Consider the following 12,727-nt stretch of genomic DNA (forward strand, 5'->3'; position numbering starts at 1 on the left):
CAAATCCAGCTAGCTATGTGAGTTTAAAATGTCAATAGATGGAATATATTGTCAAAGGGAAAATATTTCATAAGAAAAAGTAGAAATTCACCCATTTGCACATCAATTAGCAACTCTTAGTGATATATGCTCATGCTCGTTCTAATAATTCTGTCTAAGAGAAATAAATTCAACTCACCTTAAGATACATCTTTTGTATCACCAAAAGTATCTTTCACCTTTTTAGGTAAAAAATTAATCTATTTTGGGGTGCGTAGTTGTCCCTTCTAATAAGTGGCATGCACTTAAATTGAATCATTAACATTTTGGTCATCCTAATATTTTAGCGGAATCTTACAATACTAGACCAACACTTTTTTGGTTAACGTGCACCAATTTAAATATATTATTTTTCGGGAAACTCTCATTTTAAAGTGAACATATATTGACAAAAGGTCATATAAACAAATCAGGCATGGTACGTAGTTAGGATCTCAATGTGCAACGTTTATTATAGTATATAGTAAGGAGGCTTTCCTTTGTGAAACTAAAAGATGAAGATCAGAGAAGGAAAAAATAATTAATAGAAAGGAAAAAGCTGAGATGCATAATAAACTGATGAAGATGTTGGTGTCATCAATTCTGTGATGTCCAATAGTATAGTGACACATAATATTTTATTTTGTTTCAACAAGTAAAATCAAAAAATACATAAGAATGAATATTTTTTAATGGTATAATATAATTGGACTGAACATAATTAAGAATACCAGCTTGAGTTCTTCATCCATGATAAACATAATTTATTTGGATTGTTCACCAATCACCAACGTGTGATTTTGACACAAATGAGTGGACTGTTCACCAATTTAGTATGCATGCATGCATGTGCTAGCAAATTGTTTATAAATGAATGAGAAATGAGAATATTCCCACAAAAATAAGTGGCAAAATAGTAATAACATGGAAAGACATGGTTAAAATGCATGAAACGCAATAGAGAAAAGACCATTAGAACATGAATAATGAACATGAATAATGAATAATGAGTCCTAAATCATGTCTTAAATCAATAATAATGAAGTAATAGTTAAAAAAATAATAATTGTTTAATTTTTTAATTGACATGTTTTTATTAATGAGACAAAATTTGAATATAATTCAAGACAATATATCATTATTTGATTACTAATCTCAACTAAATACTCACAATAATTGAGAGTATTGGCAGTGCACAAAAAAGATTTCCTGGATCATGTTTCATATCGCATTAGTAATAATAAAATAAAAACAATAATAAATATTTAAATTTTTTAATTAATATAGGATGTATTTTTTAGTGACAATACAAAATTAGAAGTGGATGTGGATAAGCAAGTAGGAAAGTTCCGAGTTGGCTTATTGAATGCCCTTGCATGTTAACAATTAAAAACTTCGTTGGGGTGGTTGTATCTGCTATCCTCCCTTAATCTCTCTCTTCATACACCCTTTAAAACACCCTCCCATCTTCCACTTTTTTGCAACACATTCATCTTTCTTCCCTTTCATTTGTTAAGCCAAACATATACTCTTCTCCAAAGTTAAGAAAATTTGTCATTGACAAGGAAAATCCTAAGCCAAAACATTTTCATTTTCTATTACTATTATTGTTCTTTGTTTTCTTCTCTTTTGAGTACTCTCCCAAGTTTCCAAACCCACTTCACTCTCCTCATGGCAAATAACATGAACCAAACCTTAGATTCATCAGAAACAATTTCTTTTGAATCTCCAAAAGAAAAAATGAAGCTTCCAAATTTTCTTCTATCTGTAAGGCTTAAGTATGTGAAGCTTGGTTACCATATCTTAATATCAAACGCTATGTACCTTTTGCTGATACCCCTTCTAGGGTTAGCTTCAGCTCATTTATCAACTATATCTATAAATGATGTTGTTCAATTATGGGAAAATCTCAAGTTCAATCTTCTCTCAGTGACTCTATGTTCTAGCCTTATAGTATTTCTTGCCACCCTTTACTTTATGAGTAGGCCAAGAGGTGTTTACCTTGTGGACTTTGCATGTTACAAACCACAGGAAAATTGCATTTGCACTAGGGAGATTTTCATGGAGAGGTCTGAGTTAACTGAAACATTTTCAGATGAGAATTTGGCCTTTCAGAAGAAGATACTTGAGAGGTCTGGTTTGGGTCAAAAGACTTATTTGCCCCCAGCTATCTTGAGGGTCCCACCAAATCCTAATATGGCTGAAGCAAGGAAAGAAGCTGAGGAAGTTATGTTTGGTGCTATTGATCAGCTTTTGGAAAAAACTGGTGTGAAAGCTAAGGATATTGGGATTTTGGTGGTGAATTGTAGTTTGTTTAATCCTACACCTTCTCTATCTGCAATGATTGTGAACCACTACAAGTTAAGAGGGAATATCCAAAGCTATAATCTTGGTGGCATGGGATGCAGTGCTGGCCTTCTCTCTATTGACCTTGCTAAGCAGCTTCTTCAGGTTTACACTTTTTTCTTTTGAAGTTTTAGTCCATCTCTTATTCAGTTATTCTATATTTTATACTCATCAATGTTCATGTCTTTTGAGTGAGACTATTGACAGTTTAAATTGTCTAATTATACTCTTTTTAACCATTCATGATTTATTTGTATTTTTGTAAATTATAATTGGTCAGCATGGATTTTATATAAGCAAAATGAGTAAAGACAGGTAAAAGTTTTTTTACACTCTCATTGTATTATTCATTATTTATATTTAATCAGTGTTAACTCTTAAATAAAAATAATTAAATATTAAATGATACATTGATTATGTATAAATCACATGGAAAATGTTTAGATATTACAACCACAATAACCTTATACATATATCATTATGTATCCCATATATTTTAAGTTCATGGTCATTTACTTATCACTTCATATAGTTAGTATTCATGTATCTGTATATGACTATAACTTGGTGTTGGTAGTGTTAAATTAAAAAGGATTCATAACATTTGTATCCTCTAAACATCGTTTGGACCACAAATAGGCCTCTCCATGCAAAGAGAAGTTTCTTGGGGCAATTGCAGCAGCAGTTGTCCACATGTCCATGTTTTTAGTCCATGTTGGCAGTTTTGTTTGGTGGGGCAACTTATTAATGAATAGAGTTTTCATCTCTAAATTTTATCTCATACTAATAAGAATATGTTATGTCAATTACAAAATTAAATATTTTATATTTTTGATTCATTAACATTAAATTGGGACATAATTTAGAAAATGATTTGGGTCACCTGATTTTCGTCCCTTATGTATTAGTATCATAAAGCTGTTACCCCTTCAGGAATATTTTATATGCTTTGTCCACATGTTCTATTTGGAAAATTAAGTATTGAAATTAAAGACTCTGTGCTCAGTAATTAAAAATTATAACCTTAATATACCATGGAATCTTTCATATATACCCACATGTGATTTTTATGTTCATTATATTATATACATAATACATGATGTGTATTAACAATATTATAAAAGTTCACTAATAAATTTTATATGATAATTATATTTATAGGTACATCCAAACTCTTATGCCTTAGTAGTAAGCATGGAGAACATCACTCTGAACTGGTATTTTGGCAACAACAGATCAATGCTAGTCTCAAATTGTCTCTTTAGAATGGGTGGAGCAGCAATTCTCCTCTCAAACAAATCATGTGACCAAAGAAGAGCCAAATATCAATTGCTCAATACAGTGAGAACTCATAAAGGTGCAGATAACAAATCTTATGGCTGTGTTTTCCAAGAAGAAGATGAGAAGAAAACAATTGGTGTTGCACTCTCAAAGGACCTAATGGCTGTTGCTGGAGAAGCCTTGAAAACCAACATCACAACACTTGGGCCATTAGTCCTTCCTATGTCAGAACAACTCTTGTTCTTTGCAACTTTGGTTGCTAGAAAAGTGTTTAAGATGAAAATAAAGCCTTATATTCCAGATTTTAAGCTAGCTTTTGAGCACTTTTGCATCCATGCTGGTGGAAGAGCAGTGCTTGATGAGTTAGAGAAAAATCTTGACCTAAGTGATTGGCATATGGAGCCATCAAGAATGACTTTGAATAGGTTTGGTAACACTTCTAGTAGTTCATTGTGGTATGAATTGGCTTACACTGAAGCTAAGGGTAGGATCAGAAAAGGTGATAGGACTTGGCAAATTGCATTTGGTTCTGGATTCAAGTGTAATAGTGCAGTTTGGAGAGCATTGAGGACCATTGATCCTGCAAAAGAGAAGAATCCTTGGATGGATGAGATTCATGATTTTCCTGTTCATGTGCCAAAAGTGGCAACAATTAGTTAAGGAAGAAGTTAATTCAAGCCTTGAATTTTCATTGTTGTAATCTCAGGAGGTGTGAGAAGATTATTCCTAACACCTTTGCTAGTTTCTCTTTTCATGTACTATGGACTCATGTGTGTACACAATTGCTGCACAATTGAGTATTTATTACATGATTTTTCATAAAATGTACTCCCTTTGTGCTTGTAATTTATCATTCTATTTTGTTCACATGTATCAAATTTAAATAATAATTGTCATAATGTTTCACATACTAAATCTGATAATATTGTGCCAAGGGAAGATAAAGTTGTGCTTAGCATACTACTCAGATGGCCAAGACCAATGCTAATATGCACAAGGATGAGCATGGTGCGCCCAGACTTGAAACAAGGTCAAATACTAATGTGTCAAATGTTCTTGTTGATGCGCCAAGCATTGCTGTTGATGTGCCAAAGATTGTCCCTCATGCGTCAAGCCTAGCTGTTGATGCCCCAAGAATTGTTTCTGATGCGCCAACATCTGACCAAGAAACACATGTTGATTTGCCAAAGTCAAGTCAGGCCTCGCCCATAACCAGATTTACCTATTGCTTGACTGTGCCAATTGTGACCGTGCCAGATTGTCCCAAGCCTTCAGGCCTAATGAATCAGTAAAGAAACATTTTGACCGAGACACTTGAGTCAGTTGTCTCGGTTATTAGGCAAATGATGCTCGGTTAGAATCAAGCTCATCTCGGTTAGAAACAAAACATCATGGGCCAAACCTTAGCCAACAGAATTAGTGACAATTCCAGTCTGGTGCAGCCTAGAGTTGCTTGCGATACAAGCAAGTGGCATGTTCTTAATTCCCTCTGATATTTAGCATGTGTTTGTCGTGCTCTATTGTTTGTTATGCAAGTTGTTACTCTTTCTAACTACCCTTTATGTATTATAAATAAAGGGCTTTGATTTGTAATTAATTAATTCAATCATTAATAAAATTCAAATGCATTATACATTGAATTTTCTTCCTCTTTACTTTCTTTCTTCATTTCCTTTCTTTCTCTTAATCTATTCACAGAGTGAAGAACTCACAACATGTTTTGAGCCTTTTTGTAATGGTATCAGAGCTCCATTGAGAGCTCTGCTACATTCACTATGGCATCCAACCCAACACCAAATCCAATCATTATGCAACCTTCAGTAAACCCACCACAGGAACTAGTGAATCCCTATTATGTCCATCCTACAGAAAATCCAGCGAATGCACTGGTGTCACCTCCACTAAATGGTGAGCACTATCACCAATGGAATATGGCTATGCAGATGAGCCTAATAACAAAGGAAAAGCTGGAATTCGTGGATGGGACAATCAAGATGCCTCCAAGACCAAATCCACTCTACAAAGCATGGGAGAGAGCCAATAATATTGTGATCTCTTGGATAACATGATCAATGACACCTTCAATAGCACACAGTATCATCTGGATGGACAAGGCATACAAAATATGTGATGAGTTGAATGAAAGATTTTCTCAAGGGAACTTGTATGGAATTGCAAAGCTTCAAGGATCTCTGGCCAACTTCAAACAAGGTGATCTTACTGTAAGTGATTATTTCACAGAATTAAAGGTTTTGCGGGATGAACTTGACAACTTTAGACCAATGTCAAAGTGTAAATGTGAGATATCTTGTTGTGGTGGGGTAATCCTTGATGTCAAGAAGCACAAGATTGAAGACATGGTAATAATTTTTCTAAAAGGTCTAAATGATTCTTATGGAGGTATTAGATCACAGATAATGATCATTGACCCCCTGCCATCCATGAGCAAAGTATTCTCACTCATCATCCAACAAGAAAGATAACTCTATGGTCAAGATCTAAATCCTAAGGCTCTTGCAGTATCAAGCAATTGGAGAAAAGGAGGTTTCCTTGATAGAGGACAAGGTCGAAATAGATCCTTCAGTTTAAATAATCCCGGAAGGGGTAGCATAGCTGGAACACGAAGAGGAACATGGAACGAAAATGCAAATTATGGAAAATACTGCACTCATTGTAAAAAGAATGGGCATACATTGGAAACGTGCTACAAATTGCATGGATTCCCAACAAATTTTGGCAAGAGTGATCAAGTAAACTCATTAAGAACTTCCAAGGTAGAGGACTAGAGTCATACATTGAATCAACAGAATGATGAGAATGACACAATTTATGGATTGAGTAAGCATCAGTACCAAGGTTTAGTTAGCATGCTTCAACATTCAACTAGTGGAGGAACACCGAGAACAAATGAATGTGAACCAATTAACAACACTAGCAATGTCCTATCAGCTGCTTCAGGTAACCACAACAAGGCAACAGATAATTCCAAACCAAATTTTCACTTTATTAGTTGGATTCGGGATGGCGGTGCAATAGACCACATCAGTTTAGATTTATCCAAACTTTCTAGCTACATTCTCATATTATACCCATCAGAGTAAAATTACCTAATGGAAGTGAGGTCATAGCAAGGACCTCTGGAATAGTGTCTCTTCTCCTAAACCTCATTATGCACAATGTGTTATATCTTTCAAGCTTTTCATATAATTTGACCTCTATATCTAAATTGGCATTAATATGTGGTTATGTCAATCAATGTATTATATGTTTTGAAGAGTTATAGAACATCTCACCATGTTAATTCTTTAGCATCCATTTCTGATTCCAACTTATGGCACTTTAGGTTTAACATGCATCACACAATTGTATGATTGAAATAAAGAACACTTTTCCTTTTGTCAAATTTAATAAGGATTACATATATGATATTTCCATCAAGCAAAGCAAAAGAAGTTATCTTTTCCTTTAAGCAATTTATATTCTTCACACAAATTTGATTTGATACATGTAGATATATGGGGACCTTACTCCACACCCTCTATTCAAGGGTATAGATATATCTTGACCATTATGGATGACCACACTAGACACACTTCGGTCTATTTCATGAGATCCAAGGCATAAACCTATAAAACTCTACAGGATTTCATTATCATGATAGAAACTCAATATATCATTAAGGTTAAGGCTCTTAGAAGTGATAATGGTCCTGAGTTCATTATGACTTCTTTTTTCTCTATTAAAGGAATACTACATCAAACCACTTGTACTTATACCTCTCCACAAAATGGGATTGTTGAGAGGAAACACCAACACCTTCTGAATGTAGTTAGAACTCTATTGATCCAAAGCAAATTGCCAAGAATGTATTGGTCTTTTGTTGTTAAATATGTTATCTATATTGTCAACTCGTTGCCTACGTTTGCCCTGGACAAAAAGATCCTCTATAATATGTTGACTGGAAATAAACCGAAGATGCATATGCTGAAAATCTTTGGTTGTTTGTGCTATGTTAGTACAAAAAACCACTCTAGAACTACGTTTGATCCTAGAGCCAACAAATGCCTTTTTCTATGATACAAATAAGGAACAAAAAGATATTTAGTGTTGAACTTGTCCACTAAAGGAATATAAATTAGTAGAAATGTGATCTTTTATAAAAGGATTTCCCTTTATATTCCTAAAATCTCCAATGATCATGAACTTGCCATGCCTCAACCAAGAATATCAAATCCTGTGATCTACAATGATCATATGCCCTCATGGGCTAGAAATGCTAATAGTCATGAAGAAATAAATGAGAATATTCTCCCTAGGAGCCCTATCATATCTTATGAAAATGAAAACCTTATAAAATCTCTAATGATCATGAACTTGCCATGCCTCAACCAAGAATATCAAATCATGTGATCTACAATGATCATATGCCCTCATGGGCTAGAAATGCTAATAGTCATGAAGAAATAAATGAGAATATTCTCCCTAGGAGCCCTATCATATCTTATGAAAATGAAAACCTTAGAAGGAGTCAAAGAGTAACTAGAACACCAACTTACCTTCATGGCTATCATTGTGCCTTAATTAACAAAACCAACATGCCTAAAACTAAGATCAGATATCCTCTATCTTCTTACTTGAATTATGATAGACTCTCTCACACTTATAAGACTACTATCCTTTCCCTTACTACCAACATTGAACCTAAGACTTATTCTCGGGTTGTGAAATTTCCTCATTGGCAAGAAGCCATCAACAATGAACTATCTACCCTCCAACAAAACAATATCTAGATCCTAACCACTATGCCTGAAGATAAGTCTGTTATAGGATGTAAATGGGTATTCAAGATCAAATATAAGGCAGATGGAAGTGTAGAAAGATACTAGGCAAGGTTAGTTGCCAAAGGATACACCCAAACTGAAGGTGTAGATTATCTTAAAACTTTTTCCCATATTGCAAAGATTATTTACTGTTAGATTACTCTTGGCAATGGCTTCTATACACAATTGGTTCCTAAAACAGTTAGATGTGAATAATTTCTTTTTACATGTAGACTTAATTGAAGAGGTTTACATGACCACACTTCTTAGCCTTCCCAATAACCAAGGTAATCTTGTTTTCAAACTTGAAAGTCTTTATATGGCCTCAAGTAGGCTAGTAGACAATGGTTTGCTAAGCTTTCTAGCTTCCTCTTAAAGCATGGCTACCAAAAATCCTGAGGTGATCATTCCTTTTTTATCAAATGGTCTACAAAAGATTTAATCACTGCAATATTAGTTTATGTAGATGATATTATTATAAGTGGCAATAATATGGAAGAGTTTAATCATCTCAAACACATTTTGGATAAAACCTTGAAAACTAAAGACGTAGGTGACTTGAAATACTTTCTTGGCTTTGAGATTTCTAGGAGTAAGACTGATATTTCTATGAACTAGAGGAGATATGCTATGAAAATCATATCTGGTGCAGGTATGATTTGATGTAAACCATCCACCACACCTATGACTAAAGGGATCACCTGCCCTTAGCATGTTCCTTCCCAGCAATTGTTCAACTCAAGGCTTATAGTGACAGTGATTGGGCAACTTGCCCAAACACTAGGAGATTTATCATTGGATATTGTATTTATTTAGGGAATTCATTAGTTTCTTGGAAATCAAAGAAACAAATTATTGTTTCTAGAAGCTCTTGTGAAGTTGTATATAGAGTTATGGCCTTAACTACATGTGAAATAACTTAACTTTACTATGTGCTTGAAGATTTACATTATGCTTATTCTCTGCCTACTTTTCTATATTGTAATAACCAATCTCCTATATATATTGCTTCTAACCCTGATTTTCATGATAAGACAAAACACATTGAGTTAGATTGTCATACCATAAGAGAAAAATGTAGCCAAAGTTTGATTAAACTTCTTCCTATACCAACTCATTTACAACTTGTTGATGCCTTAACAAAGGCACTAGGACCAACTGTCTACAAAAGTTTACATGATGTAACTCCGTATTTATTCGAGCACGTTTAATTAAGAAATTAGTTGTTAATGAATTAATTATAGAAATTAATCACTAATGCTTTAGGCTAAACCTCAGTTGAGTTTTGTATGAGTTCTAGTATTGTATTATAATATCCTTATTTTCCCTATTTTTTCAAGATTTTTGGAGAATAAAGTTTCTAAGACGATTACGGGTCGTTTTATCGAGTTTTCGCCTAGTTTTTGAGTTCCGTAACTCAGAATCGAATTCCTTTCGCCGTTCGCTTTGAAATATTATTTCTAGTAAAAATAGACACCAAGTTTGTCCGTAACTCATCTCTAGGTATTTTTCACCTCAAAATTCAGGTTTCGACGTTTCAGGCAAAAAACCTAAATCGGTAGATCGTATATTTCCGGACAACGTTACCCGGTAATACTCGCTCAATAATTCAATTACGAAATCATGTCGCATTAATTAAGTCGGAGTATTAATCACATCATGGGTCAATGGCTTGTCAAAAAAGCAAAGTCAAAGCTTCCATAATCCCCTAAATCACTCACCAAATCTCCTCACTCCACGACCATTAGACACATCACCTAAGCTAGCCTAAAGCTAGATTGCCTCTCATTAATTTTTATATTTGAGAGAGGGTGACGCCCTCCTATAATTACATCACTAAATCCTCTCATTTTTACACTAATTCTCCCAAAGAAAGTTAAGGTATTCTTTCTCCTTTTCTCTTCTCCATTTTTCTCCACATACACCATAATAAAATCATGATCTCTTAGTATGTTATTTATGGAGTTTAGTATATTTTTGTTTTCTTTAAATATTTTGTAAGTCATGACTAAAGGGGATGATAATGAAATCATATGAACCTTTGTGTAGTTTTTGACTTATCTAAAACTTAAAAATTTCTTCCTTGTTCTTAGACGGAAAAACTATATCTTGGGACAAGGTTAGATGAGTTTATTTTCTTTAGAAATATTGGAAATTATTGTTAGTATTTGAATGTGTTTAAAGGTGATGATTTGAACATCAAAGAAACCTTTATTGTGTTTAAGAAAAGTTAATGTCTATTCTTGAAAGTTCAAAATGTTTATGAGTTTTGTTGAAAAAATTTCATTTTTAAAAGTTATTATGTGTAAAAGGTTGTTTAGCATATGTTATTCTTTGATTTCTAAGTTAAAGTAATGATTTGGGATAAAAGATGAGTTATTAAAGTCTTGTCTTCATAAACTTAAAGTGTTATGAAGTTTTGGATAGTAAAGTAGTGAAAGTGTTAACTTATGATTTATAATTCATGACTATGAAATCAACACCTATTAACCCATGAGGTTATCCTAAAATTTGGAGGTGTTGAGATGATCGAGAAATTAGTTGTGTTTTCTTTAGTAGCATACTTTAAATAAGGAGATTGGCCTTAGGACTTTATAAACCTAAAGTGTTATGAAGTCTTAGATTAAAAAAATGAATTAAAAGTGTTGATCTTGGTTAAGTTAGTTTACTTTAAAGTGCTAAGATTGACTTAAAAAGTCTTCATTTAAAAGTATTGATTTTTTTTAAGTTGGCTTACTTTAAAATGGTAAGTCTAGCTTAATAATCTTACTTAAAAATGTTAATCTTAATATAAATGTTTTACTTGAAAAGATAAGTTTTATGAATAGTTATCATTACCGGAAAAATGTAATGAAGTGGAAATACATGTCTAGAAAAGTTTTGTCTAAGGAAAGACTTGGTATTTAAGTGTGTCTTTATAACTCACCTCTCTTTCCTGGAAACTAACCTGGTGTATATCAACAAATTATGACATAATTCTATTATAAGTTTTGTTAAAACTTTACTTTAGAAAGTGTCGTTGTGTTATAACACTTACAATGATAAATGATGATTCAAGAAATACCTAACCTTGAATCGGATGGATGAAAGCGATTAAGTTTGTTTTAGCTCGGAAGTGTTATTTTCGCGTAAAATGTTATTTCGTAAGAATAATAATCATCAAAGTGACCTGATTAGCATTTATTTGATTTTGACGTGATGAAGAGTTCGAGAAGAGAGCCGACAAATTAAGCTCACCTGGAATCGAGGAAACAATTTGCACGACACACTCACGTGAGGGAGAAAACATCTTAACACAGTGGTGTCCGAATATGCTTTAGGACCTCCAAACTCTCTCACAAGTTTGGAGTTGTCTTGGGTTAAGAAAACTTGTACTTAATCAATTGTACGTTTTGTTTGGATTAAGTACAAAAATATTTATTATGCCGAATTATGTTAGGTTATGTTTATGTATGAAGATGCCATGATTATTCCTGTTTAATATTGCTCGAATAATTGTTCCAAGAATTATACGTATGAGGTAATTGTTAAATTCAAGGCTTAAAAACATATGTTATAAATGAGAAAACTTTCACTGAGAACAAAAATTTAACTAAGTTTCAGGCTTTTCTCGCTTGAGCGAGATAGCTCCCGCTTGAGCGAGAAGTGTCCAGAGAAAATGGGTTTTCTTGCTTGGGCGAGACAACTCTCACCTGAGCTGAAATATGCACAAAGAAAACTTGTTGTTTTCTTGCTTAAGCGAGACAATTCTCGCTTGAGCCATAGGTGCCTTATAAAAATGGTGATTCCCTCGCTTGAGCAAGACAGCTTTCGCTTGAGCGAGAGGACTCCATATAGACAAGACTTCTTAAGTCATTTGAACGATAACTCTCACATGTGTGAGAGTCTAATGACATTTTTGCCATCAAGAATTCATTCACTTCCAACCCTATTCAATAAAACCTAAAACACCTTTATTGCAGATATGTTCTTTCAATAAGTAAATGTTGTAAAGATGAATGATTATATGAAACTCTTGAAAATGATACAAAGAAGAGTTTCCCTATCTAAAGTGGTGTATGTAAATAATTGCATGGTTAAGGATTAAGCCCACAAGTGTTATATTATGTCCACGCAGCGAGATCGTCTGACCGTAACAGGCTTAGCTTGAAAGCCGTGCAGGGTGATTTAGCGATGGTTCGTAGTGGTGCTGAGAAGTATTATATGCCCATGCAGTGTGATCGCCTAACCGTAAGAGGATTGGCTCGAGAATCGTCCAGGGT

General features: G+C 33.8%; 1 protein-coding gene across 1 annotated transcript; it reads left to right on the forward strand.

Moving 5' to 3' along the window:
• LOC109346170 (3-ketoacyl-CoA synthase 11-like) lies at positions 1,523–4,511 on the forward strand. Its single transcript, XM_019585583.1, has 2 exons — positions 1,523–2,469; positions 3,526–4,511. Exons 1-2 carry the CDS (start codon positions 1,690–1,692, stop codon positions 4,303–4,305), a joined length of 1,560 nt encoding a protein of 519 aa, XP_019441128.1. The 5' UTR covers positions 1,523–1,689; the 3' UTR covers positions 4,306–4,511.

The sequence above is a fragment of the Lupinus angustifolius genome, chromosome LG04, assembly GCF_001865875.1.
Source record: "Lupinus angustifolius cultivar Tanjil chromosome LG04, LupAngTanjil_v1.0, whole genome shotgun sequence".
In the NCBI taxonomy this organism is placed as follows: domain Eukaryota; kingdom Viridiplantae; phylum Streptophyta; class Magnoliopsida; order Fabales; family Fabaceae; genus Lupinus; species Lupinus angustifolius.

Excerpts from the sequence above, each read along its gene's own strand:
- LOC109346170 (XM_019585583.1), top strand. The coding sequence starts at position 1,690 with ATGGCAAATAACATGAACCAAACCTTAGATTCATCAGAAACAATTTCT. Across the intron at positions 2,470-3,525 it reads TTGCTAAGCAGCTTCTTCAG|GTACATCCAAACTCTTATGC; the intron begins GTTTACACTTTT and ends TTATATTTATAG.